The sequence below is a fragment of the Apiospora kogelbergensis genome, assembly GCF_038363985.1.
Source record: "Apiospora kogelbergensis strain CBS 113332 chromosome Unknown utg000012l_segment0_segment0, whole genome shotgun sequence".
Taxonomy (NCBI): Eukaryota; Fungi; Ascomycota; class Sordariomycetes; order Amphisphaeriales; family Apiosporaceae; genus Apiospora; species Apiospora kogelbergensis.
The window spans coordinates 905035-926873 of NW_027117429.1; the positions used below are offsets into that span (position 1 = coordinate 905035).

General features: G+C 52.4%; 4 protein-coding genes across 4 annotated transcripts; 2 read left to right on the forward strand and 2 right to left on the reverse strand.

Annotated features, from left to right (window-relative positions):
* Nucleotides 1–2406: 2406 nt before the first annotated feature.
* PG998_014692 (uncharacterized protein) lies at nt 2407–5370 on the reverse strand (the record flags this gene model as incomplete). The annotated part of the gene is made up of 3 exons (XM_066881508.1): nt 2407–4814; nt 4877–4944; nt 5333–5370. The coding sequence occupies 3 exons, from the start codon at nt 5368–5370 to the stop codon at nt 2407–2409; spliced, it is 2514 nt and encodes an 837-aa protein (XP_066723639.1).
* Nucleotides 5371–7489: 2119 nt separating this feature from the next.
* Nucleotides 7490–8658, forward strand: PG998_014693 (uncharacterized protein; the record flags this gene model as incomplete). The annotated part of the gene is made up of 4 exons (XM_066881509.1): nt 7490–7494; nt 7535–7694; nt 7871–8561; nt 8618–8658. The coding sequence occupies 4 exons, from the start codon at nt 7490–7492 to the stop codon at nt 8656–8658; spliced, it is 897 nt and encodes a 298-aa protein (XP_066723640.1).
* A 10183-nt stretch (nt 8659–18841) lies between these two features.
* Nucleotides 18842–20412, forward strand: PG998_014694 (uncharacterized protein; the record flags this gene model as incomplete). Its single annotated transcript, XM_066881510.1, has 2 exons — nt 18842–19054; nt 19114–20412. The coding sequence occupies 2 exons, from the start codon at nt 18842–18844 to the stop codon at nt 20410–20412; spliced, it is 1512 nt and encodes a 503-aa protein (XP_066723641.1).
* Nucleotides 20413–20810: 398 nt separating this feature from the next.
* Nucleotides 20811–21458, reverse strand: PG998_014695 (NAD(P)-binding protein; the record flags this gene model as incomplete). The annotated part of the gene is made up of 1 exon (XM_066881511.1): nt 20811–21458. One exon carries the CDS (start codon nt 21456–21458, stop codon nt 20811–20813), a length of 648 nt encoding a protein of 215 aa, XP_066723642.1.
* Nucleotides 21459–21839: the final 381 nt, after the last annotated feature.

Here is a 21839-nt window from a genome sequence, read left to right on the forward strand (position 1 = left end):
CACAGAGCCACAGAAGCATTTCAGCAGTGTACTAGGGACTACATGCAATTGGGAGCGGTGGAATGTGTGTCGTCGGCGAAGTCCAGTCATGGGATCAGAACTCGTGCCAGTGGTGCCTGCCAGAACCTGCTACGAAGAAGACGGCAAGAGTCACCAGCCGTATGGGCCGTATGTGCAGTATCGGTAGCTATCGCGTGGCAAGATGACACAGAGGATATCTCACATGTTCATTAAGTACATAATCTGGAGGGGGCCGTAGTAAATGGGTTGACAAATGTAGAAGGCCAGGCACGACCGCGAAAGCGCACTTCCATCGCCACCGGCACCGAAAGCATTCGGTCGCTCCTGGCTACGGCATAGATCCGTTTTCCAGCGTCCGCTGGCAAATAACATGTCAAAAGGCAGCCAGTAATGTCAAATTCAGGTCCAGCGGCCGGATTTCAATCAAAGATTCTTGCCAATGAGGTAGAGCGGGATATCTGTACAGCGGACAAAGGCTAAATTCCGTCCCAACATTAGCTGCACTCCAGAAACGGCCGTTACGCGTTGTACAGATACCCCGCATTACCTCGTTGTCAAGAATCTCAGATTGAAATGCGGACGCTGAACCTGGTTTTCACAGTACAATAACTTCTCCTCAAGACACGCCGAAGAGAAGCTGGCTCGAGATTCCTCTCGTCAATATGGGTTCAGAATCGGATCAACAGCTCCCCTGGCGAGGTTCGCCCAACTCGAGCTCATCATGTCATCAACGTTTGCACCCGCAAACCAGCACTTGCTATATCTACCGTTACGCGGGACGCTATTGTAGCTTAATGGACACTCCAGGAATACGGAAACTACCAAGGAGTGGGAAGGGGACGTAGGTTTCGCTAGTGACTGTACATGATATTACAAAATAGAGCCATGGAACCCATATTTATCGAGGCCCCATAGAGCGCGTCTGGTTCCGTACGCCCTCGGGGCAAACGAGCAATAATGGCCGACGTCCGGAACGAGACAGCCATGGATGTACTTAAGGACCGCTGACGCGCAGTACCATCATTCCTCGGGGTCTGGTCAAGATGAGATTGTCCATCCCCGTCTTGCTCGCTCCCATTGTGGGTGTGTTAGGCTTGGAAGTCTCACCTGGGGACATTGTCAAGTTCGAGTTCCAGGTGGGAACGCTCAAAGCCATAGGCTCCCCTAGAGTTCGAACCTGATTACTGCCCCCACACACAAAGCTCGCCGCAACAAACGACGACAACCACTGAGAGTTCCTTGGATGCCCCGGCAACCAACGCCAACACGGGTGAGGCTCAAAGTATCACGAGAACTGTAATACAAACTGTGTTTGTCATCATCACAGATTCCACTCCCAACCCAATTACAGCCCTGCACTCTGGCTCGGTCCGGACTGCAAGCGCCAATTGGACAGGTAGCGCAAATGGGACAACCCGCACTATGGGTACCATTGGTACGATGATCAGTCTCATGCCAACTAACAGCACGTTCGCCAATGTCTCTTTTATTCGCTCGCCGGCCCCTACGGCGGGTCTAACAGTCACTTCAGATGGGAATACTCTAAGTCAGCCAGTCTGGTACTATTTTACGATGTTGATAATTGCAAGCAGTGTCTTAGGTATCTAGATAGTCCATAGTAGCATACGCGGGAAACCACGAGTAGCTCAAGCTACATTGAAGCACATGTGGAGTGCTAGCAATGGCATTGAACCCTAGCCACTGGCTCATCTTTACTCGCATATTAGTCTCTCCTAAATCGTACGCCCTAATCACATACCCTACTGGCAGACGGCGCTTACACCGGAGCGCTCATCCGTGTGGAATTGACTTTCTTCCTCTGCCGCCTAAATATCAGAAATACACCCACAGTAACCAACCCCAGCCCCGACCGCGGTGCCGACCTTGGCTCCTGTGGACATTGCCCTTGGCGTGGGTGTCCTACTAGTGCCGGAGATAATGTAATTCGTGGCCGGCGGCACGGCAGTTGTAGACGGAGCTATAGTGGGAGCCGGCCCAGTGTCAAGAACCAAAATACTAGGGATAGGACCTAGGTTGGTGTACAGACGTCTTGGTGGAGACATCGCGTTGTCGAGTTACTGGAGCATCGGCTTTGACTAACTCTTGTTCCGGGTGAAGAGGGAATTGTTAATGCACGATCGCAGAGCGATAACAGCTCATCAGTCACTTGTTCTCCTTCCTCGCCCTGGTCGTGATGAGCGAGTGGCTCCGAAGGCGTGTTCCAAACAGGTTGATTGGACGAAAATAAAGTCCTCTTGGTGAGCTGCTAAAGCGGTATGATGCCTAGCATGTTGTAGAATTTGAACCTAAAGTAAGCTGCGGGGCCAGTCCGCCTGGGACACATGCATTAGGAAGGTAGTATATGGTGGTATAATCAATAGTCATTCATCCGTTTCCCCTTGGTATCCTGAACCCGAAATCGACCGGCTTTTCCGTATCAATATTCGCACGCGCACTTGTAACATACGGCGGTGATGCACCTGCACTAGGAGAAGAGAGTCTGTTGGTAGGGCTCGCGCGGCCCGCCAGCGTCCCCATGTCTAAGGTCGCCCACATACTCATCGCGGACGTCGACGTCGTGACGCTCGGCGAGCCCCCTAGGCTGTTGCTGGCGGGGCGCGCGCCGCCCAAGTCGCGCCGCATCTTGGCCCAGCGCAGCCCACACCGGTTGCAAAGGTTGCGGATCCCGCTGGGCCCACGCCGCCACTCGGGGGAAACCTTGGTGTGGCAGTTGGCACAGCCGAGGGCCTGCTCGCCGCCGTGTCGCTGGTACCGCCGGCGCTGTTTGGCGCGCTTGAGCAGGCCCTGCAGCTCGTCGTGCAGGGCCCGGTTGGCCGCCCTGAGCTGGTGGATCTCGTAAGGGAGCGGGTCACATCGGTCAGCGTCGAGGCCGCCCAGGATGTCCTGGTCGTCGTTGACGCCATCGTCGCCCACTGTGGACGCGGGGACGATCTTGTTGTTAGCAATGGAGGCGACGCTCCTGGCGGCGCTATATGGGTGGCTGCGGTATTCGGACCACGAGGCCTTCTGCTTCCTCCTGGCGGAGGGTTGCAGGATGCTGCAGTGGGCTAGGAAATAATACGGGCGCGCCCGATCACCCAGCGCGCCAGGATGTAGCACAATGTTAGTCTCGAGACGGTGGCCTCGCCCGTTGATGAGGATGACAGTCGACGACACGACCCCACCGTAGCGTGCGCTGCCAAGTAGTGTCTCGAACTCGGCTTTGGCGTCGCGCTGCTTCAAGAGGTCTTGGAGCGTCGTCCCCACCAGGTCGTTCGCAGACAGGCCCAGGGTCTTGTAGGGATCGCCAAATATATGCAGGATCAGACCCGACGTCGACAGCTTAACCCAAATGCCATGATTGGTGGAGCGTTTGTGGGTATCGGAGAAGGCGCTGCTGCTCAGATGACTGACGTGTTGTTCAATCAGTGTGAGCGTGACCCAGCGTCTGCCGTGATCGGTCCGTACGGAGCCAGCGCTTTGGTACCATGCATACTGACCAGATCGCTGTTTTAGTCGCAACATCAGGTCCAAATTAATGGATTCGGTGTGCTTTAACTCCCTCATCAAAACCGTGACGTCCGATGGATGATAGAAGTCAGCCATATATTTGCCGATCAGATCACTCGAACTATAGCCGAGCTTCTCGTGCGCCGTGGAGGCGTAGACGATTATCCCCTTCGGCGACAGAACTTGCACCAAAGCGCGCATGTTCTCGAGAACCGTGCTAGCCCAAGAGGGCGTCACTGCAAACAGAGAAGTCAGGTCGACATTTTCTAAGCTCTGGAGGCAGGACAAAAGGTCCCGCGGGCTGCTCGGGCTCGCATCTTCATTCACTTTGGGCTTGTTCACGGGAACCGCGTGTACGGGTTCAACTCCTTGGACGACAGTCGAAACGCCTTGCTGATAAGGGGTAACGGGCGCGCGGTCCAGCCATTCGACCGTCGAGGCGGGGTTCAAGCTTTGCTCATCTACAAGAGAGCTCGGCCCAGCAATAAGAGATATTGGTGTGTCCAAGCCTAACCGACACGCGATAGCAGGAGGCCCGAGTTCGTAGACATTGGAGAAACCGAAGATGAATCTTGGTAGGGGGCTAGGACCCCACGGGATGGGAACAATGGAAATGTTGTTCAAGAAGGCTTCGCCCGACTTCTTGTAGTTGATGATGCTGTGCTCCGTCTCACGCCGCTCGCGGACTTTTTCTCTCAGTATGTAGGCGGATTCGCTGCTGACGGCTTGCCTAGCGGCCCCAGGGACCACAATACCGTCTGGCGATTGGAGAAAGCGGCAATTCTGGCCAAGTACCTCCTCGCGCGTATATCCGGTCACCTCAAGGAAGCAGTCCGACACGTAAATGATCCTGTCCAGGGGATCCAAGGCGTCTGTGACGACAAAGGGCAGCAGAAAGTGCGTCGTGCCATGGGCGATCTGCGGGTTGGGCCGACTCTCGAGTAGAGCCAGCGCGAGATTGATTTCAAAAGGCCACCATTCCGCGGGGACGGGGGGCAGTTGGAGGTCCTGGGAGCGGACAAATGGCAACATGGCGTTAAATGGCGGGTAACCGGGCCCACTGGCGCTATTATGGGCCACACTGTGAAAGGGTTCGATTTGCGAGGGCTGTGCAGCACCATGGCAGCGGATCACAGTTGAGCCGCCTACGGACGGGGTGGGATAAGGGTCACAGGGTCCAGCCCATGGGACGTCATCTCCGGTCGGATGCATGAGAAAATCATCCGGTACGATGGGAATGGGAACCGATGCATCGAGGGCGTCAAGTTCGGCTTGTGACTTCACTATATGTTAGTGTGCTGGCCCCGCCCAGTTCATGATTGCCGATGCTGGTCGCTTTACCTACCTGTAACAGCGCTGGCGCCATTGGATTCAGCAAGTCCCATTGAACCACAGCATCGAAATGTTCGGGTGCTGGGGGTGTGTGAGCGTGGCAGAGAGCTGGTACACTCTATGCCTCCTCGTCGCAGACATTTGGGCTTTGGTAGGCGGTCTAATAACCGATACAATACAAGGCCTCAAGTCTCGAGTGAGCTGAATACTTGTAGTACACAATTGTTCGGGCTCGTTTTATATATCCACCCGTCTGCCGGCGGAGGATTCGGTCCGCACCGGGGCCAATGGGGTGAACCTGCACAGGTACCTCTGTATCATTTGGGTACAGCCACTTCTCCGGAGGCTATCAGCTATCCGGCACAGCATTGGTAGGGGGTTTTTTTGCCACTTAGGCGGGGGAGGGCCCTTGCTCTCTCGAGTTTTCGCGGTTCAAAGGCATTGCCCCTCCTTTGGCCGTCGTGTTTACCTGCTGGCCACCATTCGATTCCCGGCTCCAACATCCATAATGTTACTGTGGTCTCAATTGCCCATTGGAACCCTGGCCCCTGCTCTTTCGGCTTCGGCTTGTTGAGGCTGCAGTGAGCCCTTGAATTCCGGGGCCGCCCCAGCTAGAAATTAGCAATGACCATTTCCAGAAAGCGTTACCCTACGGAGTAAGCTGTCTAGTACGGCTGAAGAAGCAATCGTAATTCAACATGCTACCACGTTTCGCTCGCATTCGAAAATGGGTGTATACAGGAGACACACAAAACTAGCGGGCAGGGAAACAGCTATCTTCTTTTCTTAAGTGGTATTGTTTGAAAAGAGGTTTGTTGGCGAGCGCTGCCGTTGGCACAACCCCACTAGACCCCTAAGATGCTGTCAGTTAAAACATATAGTGTGCTTTTAGTGCATTTCGTATGGCACTGGACTGACTGCGTTAGTTCCGTGGCAACTGTTGGTGCGCTGTATCACCACTCTAGACTGGCGCATTCGGAAACCATGCCGCAGCACCCGTTCCGTCAATTTAGTCAATCCAATCGGTAATGATAGTTTGAAATTGATGCATTGATGCGTTGATAGATAGGGGGTATTAGTTTTGGGATGGCGAAAAGTGGGCGAGGGACGTTATCCGCTCGCTGAATTCACACTTTTCTTGTAAGACTAGTGGTATATGTAGGATCATTCACATTCGTTCTTTGCTTGTTACCTCCGCTTTATCATTTTGTTTTCAATCTTACTCCAGCCGACGTCCTAGCTCGTCTAGATCACCCTTGTATATCGGGCCTACTCTTATGAACTGTGAATTCTTTCTAAGTTAGCCAGGAAGGGCATGGGATTAGATCCTTAATGCAGGCCATCATGCATTTCCTGGATGCGTCATCCCACTATTGGATCGTCTATGCAGTGAAATTATTCTGCTTGACATCCCTTCATCAATACGATTGGCATTTTTCGTTGGTTCCTTAATGTCGCTATATGAAATAAAAGTTCTTCTCTGTTGGCAGGCAGAAGGGCGTCATCCGTCGATGAGGGCCCCTGGCAAAGCCAATGTGAATGTGGGTCATCGCCGTTGAGCAGATCAAGAACGTAATCGGCACTCTCCTGTAGAGCAAGGTGTTGGGAACTGAAGCCCGTAGCTGTGGTAGTTCCCTGAAACGGGCACGTGCTGTGGTCCGTTGGAAAACACTTGCTTGACGGGGTGGTTGTCAGGTAGCTTGGCAAAGCGGAGTGCACACTGGTATGCGAGCTTCGCATGCCTGCATTCCGGCGGGAGGAGTGCCTTGGTCGGTGATTTGGGGAGAAATTCAATTGATGGCATAAGGAGTCGCACAGAGGGCCATGCAGGAATAAGCTTATTTCTCTACAGGTTATGGGCATTACGAAGGACGTCATCCAGTTTATCGCCAGTGTACGTCGCTCTCTTTGTCTCCACCCGTCCATATTTTCTTCTATATTGTTCTCGCAGCAGGGTAAATAGACATAGTCTCGTGTTGGTATCTACCAACTACACAGTGTGCAAGTTTTGGACACCCAATGAACACCGCAATAATCCAATGTGCCAGGATAGAACACGTGGATAGCTCAGACGGTTGCTTCTTCGACTCGGATCACACGCCTTCCGTCAACCTCTGAGTGACCAACGAGTTCTGGAGCTAAAAAACGTGCGCGGCAGGACCTCGGTCTGCAACACTGAACACCCAATATCTTCTTATCTTGGATGGCAGAGCCATTGACAGAACTCAATTGCGGGAAACAATCGTAAAGCGGTTGAGGGCGCAACTCAGCGATGAGCTGTATGATTTGAACTCGGCTTTGGGCAATCCGCAACAGTTCAGACAATGGGTACACGAAAATGCACCTCATGCGGAAAGCAGATGCGACGGTGGCATACCGTTCTTGGGTGGTCTCCCGGAAGACCCCCAGCACATTCTGAATTTTCTCGTTGATGGCGGATTCGATCCGCTCAAGCAAAAATTCCTTCAAGGTTTGGTTTTTGAATTGCTAAAACAAAAGTACAGCAAGCTATCAACGAAATTGAACATTCGGATCCGCCAGTCTACCAATGCATTCATGGTCGTCGATTTCGAAAGGGTTTTGAAGCCAGGAGAAGTCCATCTTTGCTTCTCTTCCGAGTTTGACGATGGTGTAGGCAAAGTAACTGACTTGTATGGAATGGACGTCTTAGTCGCTGCCCCGCGCATTTGCCAAGTGATGTTCAGAAGGCCACCGCTGTGTTCAAGAAGGAGCTTCGTCATCTCAGAGATGTCGTAGTGTTCCCAACCACTGGGAGCGAACCACTGGCAAATATTCTTTCTGGTAGTGATTACGACGGTGACGAGGCTTGGGTATGCTGGGATGCCGATATCTTGAAATCTTTTCGAAACGCGGCGGTATCACCGAAACCTGATCTTGATTCGTATCTCACAAAAGACGGAACAAAGTTGATGAGTTACTGCAACAATACGGAGAGGAACATTACATCGACGCTTTGGTTGAGAAAGCAATCTATTTCAATCTGAAGAAAAGTTACCTTGGTATCTGTACGAACTTCAAGGAGACATTTTGTGCGAAGGGGAATTGTATCAGCGATAAGGCTGCCCACTCCTTGAGCTGGCTCCTGAGCGATGAGGGCAAGCAAGGCTTGGAATTCACCGACAAAATCTGGTCTTTATACGTCAAGGAGATCAAGGGAAAACACTACTCGCCGGTGTTTGAAACGAGTAGCAATCTAGTATCGCAGGGAAATTCGACGTACATTATCGACTATCTCAAGGCAGCCTCAAAAACCGAAGTTCACAACGGCTTGCAAGCAATCTACAATTCCATGGCAAGAGGACATCACCAAGCGGCAAAGCGCCTGCTCAGCCTAGGAGCGTCCCCAGCCCAAAGCCAAGAAGCCGTGGACCAACGAACGGCCCTTCATCTTGCCGCTGCCTTGCCCTACCCCGATATTATCGAACGCATTGTGCAGATGGGTGCAGCTATCAACAGCAGAGACGAAAACGGTGATACCGCTTTAGTATATGCCGTTGCATCACGCACATCGACCAGGGAGATCATTGCGTTGCTCGCCAAGCTAGGTGCGGACGTCAACCATATGACTTCCTTTCGAGGACTAGATACCAGACTTCTAGGCTTGGCTTGCGCGCTAGAGCATTGGGAGCTGGCGGACGAGCTCCTAGACTGTGAGGGTGACGCCAATGGCGGTACCCGTGAGTGGCAAATTCGGCCTTTGGAGGTAGTATGTGGCGTATGGGTGCCCGAACAGACGACCCAGGCTCGTCAGTCACGCCGCGCGCTCGTGACTAAGCTCCTTCAGCGTGGGGCCAACCCTAATATACAGAGGGGTTACAACAGCTCTGGGCCATCGTTGCTGGCCTGGCTTATGGGGAACGGATCCGAATGGGAAGCTGAGTGTCTACTCCACTGTTCCCAGATCAACATTGAGCAGGTGGATGGTTTGGGCATGACGCCTATTGCGCATGCTCTTTCCACGCACCATGGTAGACCAGCACTCGCGAAGCTGCTGCTCGACAAAGGAGCGCAGCCTCCAGATTTCGAACTTGAGGATATTCGGCTTGTCGCTCAGAGAGTTCGCAAGGGAGTTCGCAAGGACAGGCGCTATAGAGAGACGCTATTGAGACAATATCCCAATATCCAGGAACTGTGTACACTGCTTCTCGAATACTACACAAACCGTTCGCTGGAAGGGCATCATCATCATGCCACGATAACTTGGCTTCGCCAATTCTGTGTGAGAATGGCTGAATGGTCGCTATTCGACGATACCCGTTCAGCCCGCGCATGGTTGTCGATGCCCGCACGGCAGTCGAGGCCCGTCGCTCCCCAGATCAGCCCACTGATGGTGTTGGCAGAGTCGGCCGTGATGGACAGTCGCGAGGGAAATAATGGCAAGCGAGAGGCGAGCCAGGCCTTGTATGGAGAGGACAAACGGCAGAGATATGCATGACCGCTGCAGCACTTGGAGATCTCGACAAGCTACCAGTGCTAGCCTAGCACGGACGTTCTACATTGGTATGGGGAGAAACCGTAGGACCTGCCGTAGAATTGTTGGTAGAATATCGAAAATAAAAGTATACTACCTGTATTGACGGTTGATCTTCACGATTGTGACCAGAAGCTATTTGGCTCAGGTGCTAAAAAGGGCATGAATGTTAGACGGTGGAAGAAGCGAGTTAAGGGGGTGGCTCCTACGTCAGCCCCAGAGAAAGTGGCTGTGCTACGTGGGTACGTGGGGCCGGGCTTCTGGTTCAATTGCATGCAGAGCGGCACATGCTTTGGCTAGAAAATGACGCGTGTAAGCATACGCTTGGTGATTGACAACATGACCGCCATCCGACACAGCATGGCAGCAAGCACAACTGGTGCGGGGACAAGCTCATGACAACTGTTACCAAGAATACCCGTTGAGGTGACCGTCGCTTATGTGTTGCAAGAGAGACGACAGCATAGCGACACGGTTAGCGACACGGTTGTTATTCACTGTTTCGAATGCTCAAAGAACCCCGAAGCACGCCGGCACACAATGACTCCTTAGGCCAGCGAGACCCAGTCCCCACGGGACCAGCGTGATAGACATGGCCAGACCGACCTGCATGCATCGTGCGATAGACGCATCCCACCGACGATTCTCCAACCGACAGCCGAGCAGGATTGCATGATCCATAGCGAAAAGAGCCGACGAGGCTACAAAAGGCCAGTGCATTGGCAGAGGCAGAGAAATGGAGCATTGGCGGTCGGCATGTACGGGGCCAGTGAGCCAACACGATCCCCCAAGGGTTGTTATGTCTGCGAATGGCCCTATCCACTCGACACTATTCTCGAGCCTTATACCTGATCGAAAAAGGTGTCGTCCAAGGGATCGGCGTCGGCCACGGGGACGAATCGCTCAAACAGGGCTTTCACCTGCGACAACCAGTCCGTGACCCTCTGGGTTTGTTGCAGGAACCTGTACTTGATGTGAGTTGAACGACCTGCGCCGGATTGAATACGCGGAGACTTACAGCTGTTCGACCTTCTGTGTGCTGTTCGGGCTCCTGTGGTTAGATATATACCTCGTTGCGACGGCGGTGGAGACCTACAAAGTCGTGAACCTGGCGAGACGTGGGCGTGCGTGAGTAGGAGAACTCTGCTGTACGAGGGCGGGGATAGACTTACTTTTCGTTGTGGTGGGCCAGCTGAGACTGGACGGCGTTGACCTTGTCCAGCAGCTCACCCACCTTGTCCAGCAGTTCTTGGGTGTCGCCCGACGTTCTTCGTTTTCAGTACAACGCGCGGACTGGATGTGGAGGGACCTACGGTAGCGGAGAGCTGAAAGGGCTCGACTCGAGGCCTTCTTGGTCGAAGAAGTTAGGAACGTCTGGAAAGGACAGTGGTTGTTGGCTCTGAGGCTGGAGCTGCGTTGCAGAAGGAGCGACAGTCTTGGGTGCAGACGCAGGTGCGGGTGCAGATGCGTGCGCGGTGGTGGCGTGGCCTGCTGATGGTTGGCCCTGCCGTAGCTGGCGCGGACGCTGCCCACCGTATCGCTGCGAAGGGATCATGCCGGCGTGGATGGAAGCGACAGATAAATAGAAGAGATTACAGGTGGAGGAGAACTGATCCTTAACTTACACCTGTGGGTAGAGGCTAAGTTCTGGACGAATCATGACTTGTTAAGTATGGCCATACGTGGGAGAGCGAGTTGGCAGCATCCGACTCCGAGCAGACGTGGCGGACCGAAATGAGCCTGCAACGAAAGCGGCCAGCAGTATCGGTTCCTTGGCTTACTCGTGAGCAAGCGGCTCATCTGCAGCTGCCGTCAGTTCCGGACTCTACGCGTGGGACGTAGCACCGTGTTCTGGCGTGGATTCTGACTCAGGCGTTATCCGTCCTACGGTCCTGCACTCGAGAAGCAGATCAGCAGAACCAGGGGCTAGGATCAAGTTCTGGATTGGCTGCTCCCACCCCGAAGTGCTCCACCAGCGCATCCGCCCCGCGCGTGAACAGCCCTTTCGGTGCTGGTTCTCGCTCGCCCATCTAGATGCTGGATGGTTTCGGCGCGCCACTAACTGCCCATGGCTCGCTAGTAAGACTTGTCGCGACCTATAAGATAGCCCTGCAGTAAGACCAGTCGCCCCCGCACCCAAATGGGCCGGTCAGAGCTGGAGCCGGCCCAGTTAACTCTAATGCAACTTCCGTTCTCTTACCTCCAAGATAGTGACGAAATAACAACAATGACAGCGCGGATGATGAACAGTCGAAGGGAGGGCGAACATACAGTAGTGACATCAAATCAGGAACGATTGTTCCTATCAAACGTGTTTCTGATCCAGTGCAGAGGATCACCGCCATCTCTATCAGGAAATGGAGCCCTGAGAGGTCCGAAAGTCGAGCGGCGGCTTGGAGGCGAAGGGCCTCTGACTCTTGAGGGCTGTGGCAAAGACGGATCCATAGATGGAGAGATCGAGCTATGCCCCTGCGAACCGCTTCGTTCATCGGAATGGCCCCCGGCATCCCTAACTGAGTCAATTAAGGACTCCAGTCGGTCCCACGGGCTTTGACGTAAAGTCGACCTTCGCCGTCCCGCATCACTTGAACGCGGCGTCGGGGACAGCCCTGCCTCCAAACCTGGTGCTGCCTCGGTCCTCTGAGACTGGCCTGCCCGCTCCCCTCGACCGAGGCTCTGCAGATCGGGCAGGTGTTGTGCTCCTTAAGCCACAATTTAACACATTCATCATGGAACCAGTGCTTACACGGTAACACGACGACTTCATCACCCAGGCCTACATCGTCAATGCAGACTGTACACTTCCCTTTGGCTTCAGGTCCCAGCATCCCCTCATCTAGCTTTTTCCTGGGTAGCCTGGATATCGTCTCGTGGGATGCAGGAGGCGCGGCGTTCGACTGGGGATAATCCTCCATAAGACTTGTGATGATACGATCCAAGGCCTCCAGGGAGTGGATTACATCACCGTGGACAGCATTCGGGTTGGTCGAAAGCAGATGGTGTAGAATAGCAGAGAGGTCCATTCCAACATTGCCTGGACTGCTAATACCACCCGGGAAACCCAGACCGTCAAGTCCTTCTTGGGTACCCAAGCATGTGATTGGAAGGTTGGGGTCCGGGGAACAGACGGCGCGTGTCTGAATATATCTGCAAAGGCCCTGTGAGTTCTATCAGCGCAGGTTGACATGAGACACCAAAGTAACCCTAAGATCCAGGATTGCAGCATGAAGAGGTATCGTACGATTGAGAAGGATGATCTGGCGGGCCAATGTTGGCACCAGGTCGGTATGTCCGACAGCTGCCACTGATTATGGTGAAGCTTCTCGCCCCAGAGTGTCCCGACTGAAATCTGGCTGTGCAGACTTGCGGATCTGCTACACTCTCTCCGTCCCTTCAAGGATGGGCTGGGGACCGTTCCGACGGATTGCACCTGGCCCGTTGATGGTGCCCAATAGTTGCTGAGACCTTCTTATGGCATGCCCGCTGCTGTCTGGCCTAGCATGTTCTGGAACGCGGGGGCCTTGCCTGCCTAGAGACCAGTAGATTGAGCGGTGTCTAAAGCCAACACTTGATACATGCTGCGTATACCCTTCATTTTCATCTCATCATGATCTGACTCAGCGCCGCGGAGGTTGAATCGGTGGGAGGGATGAGTGGACCTAAATCAGGTACATCACCGTGCTCTTCTCTAGGACCATTGTCTGGACCAATCTGGCAGGATATCCGTTAGCTTTGAAGTAACCCGATGCCCGGAAAGCATACATATTATTTCGGTGGCACCGCGTGCTGCCGAAACATCAAAATGCCGAGCCTCTGTCGGAGCGTTGGGCGCCATGACCTGCTACCTCTCGTCTGTGGCCGGCCTAGCCTAGGGAATAATGTATTAATGATGCGAGGGTTCGGTCCAGTTGTTACGAACCCTGTTGTGGCGTGCGGACATCCAACCGAATGATGCCCTCGTCTCGATTCCTTTGCTGTTGTTGGCCGTGGTAAGGTGGCTTGTTACTCTGTGCGCAATTGAGTCAAATTAGGTAATACTCGTTTTTCATGCTTGTTGTCGTAAGGTAGACTTCAATAGAAGCAGACCATGCCTAGGACAGGACTTGAAACGATATGATGGTATCTTTCAATGGAATCATTCCAAGCTAGCAACCCAGTTCAGGACTGGCATGCAACTGGCTAAGGCGCGACAAACGAGAGCACTAGGGTTGCGATGATTCAGAACCATGACAAAAGAGGCCTTGTTCGTAATCTCCAATTATACCATTTTTGACCTATTCGCAATGAAACCAGAATTATCCAGTAATATTATATGGTACTGCCTTTTTGCTGCTTAAGCTCGAAGAGTCTCACAGGCTGTTCCCAGCCTGAATAATGTTGACCCTTACCGTGAAGCAAAATGGGAACGGTCGCGCAAGTGGCATTGAGAGACGGAATGGACGCCGGACGGACAGCTTGTGATGCAGCCCATACCTGTTCTGGTGCGCAGGACCAAAGCCTGATGTTGCCCCCGCTCCGCTTGTACCGTTCCTGACTAGATCGCTGGTGGCCTCAGAGCCAATCATCCAGCAGGGTATTCTCTTTTCGCTGAATCCGCCGAGAGCTCGAAGATCCTCGGGCGCTCACAGCCTGCAGACCTGTTGGCCTACTGGAGTGCAGAGTCGGAAAGTAGCAATGACAACCAGCGGGCCAGGTCTAGAACCCACTGTTATTAGCGTAGAGCCGGTTCGCAAGCTCGCGTCATTTTAGGACCAACTGCACACCTCCTGAACTGCGCAAGGACTTCTCCTCAAGACACACCGAGGAGAATCTGGGCCCGAGATCCATCTTGCCAACATGGGTTCTGGAACCAGATCAGCAGCTCCCCTGACGACGCTCGCCCAGCTCGAGCTCGTCATGGCTGACTTTCTTTCTCCAATACCCATATCGAAAGACCTGAAGCTACTACTACTGTATTGAGTTACTGTACAGTACTGTGCTATTGGCCGTGCCTCAGACTGCATGCGCCGCTTCAGCTGCCGAGGATAGGATGCTGGACACTTGAAGAAGGGCCTTCAAGCTGGCCTGCCCGGAAACACTACAGTACCAACACGGGATCCCGAACAGGAACGTGCTGACGGTAATGGTGACCAGCTAAAACGGGGCACGCAGGGCTTTAATTGACAAGGAAGCAACTCAAAAATGTACCGTAGATTAGCGTCAGTTGCCCTTTGGCCTCGCCGCCCGGGCGTTAATAAGTTGTCTGTGTGTGTCTGTATTACTGTCAAATCCAGGTCCAGTGTCCGGATTTTAATTAAGGGTTCTTGCCAATGAGGTAATGCGGAGTATCTGCACAGCAAACAATGGCCAAATTCTGTCGCAACACCGGTTGTACTCCAAAAACGACCGTTACGCGCTGTACAGATACCCCGCGCTACCTAGTTGCTATTGTTCTGCTTAAATACAGATCTTTGGGCTGGGGCACGAAGAAACCTCCGTTTTCTGTGGCCTCTAACCCTTCTGCGTCGTGCATCAGGACGAGTGTCAGAATTGTTGATGTTCATAAATACTGTGTGAGAGGACTAAATCACGCACACCAATATTACGGCTTGTTCACTGCTGCCATGGAACCCCTGGACGATTCCTACAAGCGCCATACTCAAATTACGGATTTGACACCACAAGAACTTGGTCTTTCGAAAGCGCCGCAAGGCACTGGCAAAAATGCAAGGGTTATTAAGCGAAAGGTTTGCCCGAGCCGTCGCTTACAAGCTGTAAAAATGGCTACACCTAAAAAGCAAGACGAATCTCTGATCTTGAAATACGAATCCCCACTGCACCACTACAAGATGTCATTCAAAATGGAGCTCGGTGGTCTCATCACATATGGCGTTAGAAAGCAGGCCATTTACTAGCGCCCATATCCAGGAGTTTCCAGCTTCTCGAATAGTTGAAGTGCTTCACTGGTATCGGAACCTTCGCCACAAAAGCCTAGCCGAGGCCCAAGAAGCTTTCTCTGCGGGTGAGATCCTTTACATTGTACTGGAAGAAACGGCAGTTACTCTAGAAGGTATAATTCGATGTCCGGCGTATCCTGATGTTGACCAACTGAGCGTGATTCTAAGCATGGTACAGATCCTTGTTTGGTGTGTCTAAGTGGGCTTAACTGACTGATGGCAGGTCCTGGGCGGGCTTTCATTCCTGGAGCGGCAGCATTTCTTCACCAATCTTGATTGCAGTTTGGTTCTGTTGAGCAATGTCGGAGATTTGAAGATCGGTAAGCTAATATCTTCTACGTTGTTGACGTGTACCTAACTTCGCGTAGGACTTCATAAACCTACCCAGGGAATATCGGTATCTGAAGGAACCCTTGCGAAATGCGCAATTGGCCAGAACTATCACGAGCAGACTGATGTATAAGACCACAACCAGCCAATCTCACCATGCCAGCAATGCACGTTGGTCAGTGAACTGTGAGGCGAGTGGGTTTTATTTAGCTTTGAAAGATGCGAAATCCAGTACGGAGTTACTACAGGTAATAGCGTTCATCGAAATTCTATCTACAAAAACTAACTGATGTAGCAACAATTCCTCGCCAGACAACGCCCGAAGGAAACATTAAAAGATCTCATTCGCCTAGCGCAAGTCAGTGTGCCATACAATTACCAGATAGCAAGTTGTCCAGTTTAGAATGCTCAATTTAGCAGAAGACCAACGTGCCTTCTACTACTTTATATCTAGTTGTCCTTAACGTAGACCCGACAGTTGCCCACATCCCACGGCGTCATAGCTCCCCATGATGGTTCACTCTGGTTGATATTCTAACTCTTGTATCCTGATACCATGTTCGACATACGGCCTGGTGGCATGTCTTAAATCATCTCTGAGCTTTCGGATGCCCGAAACTATCCCAAAATCAGCTATCAGACGCATGAGCGTATTGTTATCCTTACCTAAAATAAGCACATTTCCCGTTTCTTGTTTGAATTCTGACAGGACCCTCTCGGATCGTGTAAGATTGTTTCCTTCCCTGACTTGGGTAAAATGCCCCTCAAACTCTTGCCTGAGGAGATGTTCGAAATCTGGCGACCCTCGGAAAAGAGTAGCGCGGTGACCCCAAGGCACCTCCATCATCCCATTCTCGTGGTATATCGATATGGATAGGATCTACCAATTAGTCTTTGGACCTTAGCCAGGCGTTCTGGCAAAACTCACGTAACTTTCCCCGAGGGTGTCGTCGTCCAGAAACTCGTTCAGGAAAGGTTGTGCTGCTGCTACCAGCTCTTGGGAAAGTCAGTGCTGCGATTTCGCACAAGCGAACTGAGCGTACCTATTTGTTGGATCATCCATATGAGGTGAACTCGTCGAGTACATCCTTTCCTGTAGTAGTAGCCGTGGATGACTTTTCTCAGGTACGGTAGCATGGCAATGACGCCAGGGCCACTTGCAACCAGGAGAACAGTTCTATAGTCATTGACTGCAACGTTGGTGCCATGAGGACCGGTGATAAATGCTCGCCTTTGTACGCTCTGGCCGCCTTGGCGCCTGCAGTGGCGCAGAAGCTTTCCAGTGAAACCACGTCGTGGCTGAATGATGAGTTCTATCGAGTTTTGGCCGACCTCAGCCCACGAGGCTACGACAAATGGATGCGACTGAGCGAAGGATAGAAGGCTCACGCGGGGAACACAAAGAAGCACGTATTGACCAGCATCAATCTCGCACGGCCGTGGCAGACTGAGGGTTATATGAACGAATCCGTGAGCATCACTAATGATAGCGCGGGTGCATGGCTCGCCCCATTTCACGTTCCGGTACACAGCCATGGAAAGGCGAACCAGCACCGAAGCAGTCAGTAGCCCTAGATAGGCAACGAAATATCTGAATCGCAACTTTCCCGAGTTGAGCAGATGGAAACAAACCCCGACAATAAAGACAGTCGCCAAAAGCCGATGGATCCAGAGGAAAAGCTCGTAAGCTACCCTACGCAGCGAAGGTAAAGAAAGCAGGACTACGAAACATGCTGAGACAGCAGCCTATGCTAGATTCAGTATTTACCGAAAGAAAATAGAGGTGGGTCTTACAGAATATGCTTATAGGTGTTCGTTGAAGTTGAAATCACCTCGCCCCGCGATAAATGATACAATGTGTAATAATATGTGGCTCAAACACATGAATCCAGCAGCGCTGTGAATTCGTAAGACCAGAATTCGGTAATCAGCAAAAAGGATTGGCGTGAAATGGTGTATGAGGGGAAATTGGTTCAACAGAGCCAAATCACCAGCCCGTAATGCCGCAGCTGGCAGTGAGGCCACCCGGAAGGTCAAGCAGAAGATATTGAGGCCGATGTACGCCATGGTCAACGCCACACGTGCTACTGTGGCGGAATCGATATACTGATGGCTTTTCCAGAGATAGCTATAAACTAACCACTTCGTGATGCACAGGTGACCACGTCTTAATGCCCGCTTGAACCGAACAAGTGTCCTGAAGACGAGTAAGATAGAAAGCGAACTACACCACAATATGGCAAAGACTAACACAGGTTCTACCATATTCTCGGTGTTGTAATAACAAGGCTAGAAACCCGTCTGTTGGAACTGCAGTAATAAAACGAGACGCTTTGCTCGAGCTGAAGAAGGTTGGACATATTGTACGGTATGTAGAGTGCCGGATACACAGCAGTATGGGATATGACAGTTAAGGTCTGCAAGGAGTGAAGAGGCTGAAATTGCCGCTTCCAACGCTCCTATGGGGAGGTACTGGACTTTTGAGGCTATTTTCGGCAACTATGGCATGCTACGTCAAATCTGTCCATGAAATGTATTCAATCCAACAATGGAGCCAGTACGATAAGTTCTTCTCGCAACTAGGCACAATGAGAAACCTTCATTAACCGGTGCTCGCCTCCAGAAACCGTCGCTCCTCCAACTCGTAAAGACCGGAAAACATCCTAATATGCATAGAAGCCGACAATGAACGCAACACACAACAAGAAGCAAAAGGACAAAGCCCGAAAGCGGGGCGCGTCTCTCAGAAGCAAAGTAATAGAACTAGGCAAACATTGCGATATCTTGAGCGCGGTTATTTATTGGAACCCGACACACAAAGCTTTCGAGGCCGTTATGTATTTTCCAGACGGCCAGCTAGTACTGGACCTCAATCAGCTTGTAAATATCTCTCCTGTGCCGTCTGTTGCTTTGTATTGACTGGCCTAGTTCCGCGATTTGGAAGATACCACAGCGCACGCCCCGAGTGCACGAACCCTTTCAACACGCATAAATAAATCACGTCGTCATCGACGCGCTGATAGGAATCTCCCTGATAGAGATCAAATGAGAGCAAGCCCTGCCCAACTTACACCATGACTAAGCCACAACAGGAGTACACTGTGCTTATAGCTGGCTTCTACGAATTCCCCAGGGCGACACAGAGAGGAACTTGAAAGTTTCCCCCTCCGTCTAACCACATGTACGCCCATCCGAATACTTCAAGTTCATCAAAGTCGAAATGGGACTTTTTTCTGCCAGCCGAGCGCAACCTCCAACTGTCTCCGTTGATGATGTAACACCTCTGCGGTCGGTAGATGCGCTCTACCCCGTATCCTTTGACTTTACGCTTGTGTTCCAAGATGTCCTGGATGTAAGCATTCTCCGAGGAGCTGCTGACAGATTGCTCCGGAAAGAGGGCTGGCGACAACTTGGGGCGAGGTTACGACGAACGGTATGTTGCAATGCCATCCCGGCTATGTGTGTGAGCACAGTATTAATGTCTCCGGGTAGGAAAGCGGTGAACTGGAATATCATCTGCCTGCCGAGTTCACCGAAGAGCGTCCTCTCTTCCTCTTTACCACAGACAAGCATGACATGTCTATTCGCGACCATCCCGTCTTATGTGGTATACCAAAAGCGGAGGAGACCCCAACGGTGTACAAACCAGCAGCAAATTCTTTCCGCCCTTATATGCGATCGCCAACTACCCCGGAGACCTTCGATGACTGGCTTTACAATGACATCCCACAGCTCGCATTCCACGTGGTGCACTTTGAGGACGCTACCATAGTCACCGTGACTTTGCTACATACGCTCACGGATGATATGGGTCTCATGGCATTCTACAGAGCATGGACAGCAACTCTCCGGGGCGATGACAATAAATTGCCCCCCTACATAGGGTACAAGGATGAAGACCCGTTGAAAGGACTCCAGCAAGGGAAGCAGCCTCCAAAATATGTATTTGCCGACAGGGTTTTGCAAGGCTGGGGCTTTTTCAAGTTTGTCGTCCGCAATATAATGGAACGATTTTGGTACCCCGAAGCCAGCATGCGATTTGTCTCCATCCCAGGAAGGTTTATCAGCAAGCTAGCCTTATCTGCGAGAGAGGACCTGGCGGAGTCTCGAAAGGGTGGAGATTCGCCGGAGCCGTTCCTTTCGGATAGTGATATTCTTTGTGCATGGTGGACCAGGCTCATAGTCAGGGCCCTCCGTCCCCCTCCCAGCCGCACCGTCTGTTTGACCAACAATTTCGATTCACGAGATGTTCTGGCAGATTTCGGTCTGCTACCAAGCCCCAATATCTCGTTGTTGGCGAATGCTGCGTATTCGGCCCCTTGTTTCGAACAGGCAGGGAGGTATGCTAGTACCAGCTGGCCCCTGGGATTGCTCGCGCAACGGGTACGGAGCACTATCCAGCTCCACCGCACAGTCGAGCAGGTTCAGGCACAAGACGCTGCTCTCCGCGAGAGCCAGGCCAAGACGGGACATATGCCGTTGTACGGTGACTCGAGCATGCTGTTTTGCTCTTTTACCAACTGTCATCGCGGGAAGCTATTCCAGATGGACTTCTCACCTGCAATCATCACGGACGGCGAGCAGCAGTCGCGGCCAAAGTCCAAGTCGGGAAGAGGACGCCCTGTGTTCATAAACTGCACGAGCATGGAATCCCGGTGGTCCTCAAGGAACGCTACGGCCATTTTGGGAAGGAGTGAAGATAGTGGTGACTGGTGGCTGGAATGTCGCCTGCGAAACGACGTCTGGGAGAAGATAGAGCAGCAGCTAGAGAGTCTGCAACACAACTGTTGATAATACAACCTATCTATAGTATCGCAGTTTCAGTCTTCAACTATGTATAACGTTAACACTAAAATGATATGTGATGTGCTCAATATCGTCGACTACAATAGTGCCCGTACCGTGCTCGCAATGAACCGTTAGTTCCCCGTCCCAATCAGTTCTGAAGAGTATCTAAATATCTAAGTCTGGCTTGTATCCCCTTAAAAGCTCTTTCACCTCGCCCCAGACACGCTGCTGTAAACTCTTCCACTCGGCTTCGGTTATGCCAGGTGACCAGTCGTCATAGTGATCATTCACCCACATCCTCCCGTTCGCCTCCCGTCCCTGCAACAGTCCGGTGACCAACGTCCTACTGCCCTGCTCGGCGGTGCGCGCGATAACCGTATTGAAGATAGCCATGAACCATCTCACCCCTGCCGGGAACTCCTGTACAAACTGGCCTTGCACTGGCCTGGGCAGCAAGCTAGAACGATCGGGCCCGCCGTTGGGTTGCCGCGGAGCGTCCCTCGGTCACCCCCGATGGTCTCCACCAAGCCGTCCAGGACAAACATCAGCATCAGCTTGGCTTCGTAGTAAGCCCGCTGGGTGGTCCAGCGCTCTGGGCCGTTGAAGTACGCCAGGGTGCTCATGGCGGGGTCGTCGAGCAGTGGCGCCACGTCCTGGCTGGTAACGTTGCAGTAGCTGATCGAGTTGACGAACTCCAACACGCTCCCCGGAGTGGCACTGAGGAGTGGCAGGAGTTCGATGGCGAGGAGCGTTGGGGCGAGCACGTTGATCTTGAAGGTAGTGGGCCAGCCGTCCTCCGTCGTCTCGCGAGTGGGCAGCGCGACCCCGGCGCTCAGCAAGAGACAGTCCAGCGTCTGCGTCGTCTGCCTGATGGTGGCGGCGAATTGACTGACGGAAGAAAACGAAGTGTACTCCACGGGAACGACTTGGATGGCTGCGTCGTCTAGCGAAGGCACTTTTGCGAGAATGTCGCACTTCACGCGCTCGGCTTTCTCGACAGTTCTCGCGCCCAGAATCAGCTTTTTCGGCTTCAGTTCTGCAATACGCATGGCCGCTTCATAGCCCTAGCAAAAGAATCTGTCAGTTATTTGCATAGTTTTGAAGCATTGGTGAACGAAAGTGCTTACAATGCCGCTGGCGCATCCTGTGATAGCGACCGTTTTCCCTGCAAAAGACTCATTGGGCGGCTCTGCTGGAGGATTGAGTCCCCCTTGGCGCAAGTACGCAATTGTGGCTTTGCCATTTGGCCCATTGAATTGCACCATCTTCACCTGCGTGGCTATGTGTACGTGGGATCTTGCATGCATGTCGGAATTGGAGGCGGCAGCGGAATGACGATCAAGCTTGTGTTCTATATTAATTGCCTAATTAGGCAACTCCGACCTCATGGGAACTTCTTTTTGCCATTTCGAGCAGATATTGAGGCCGAT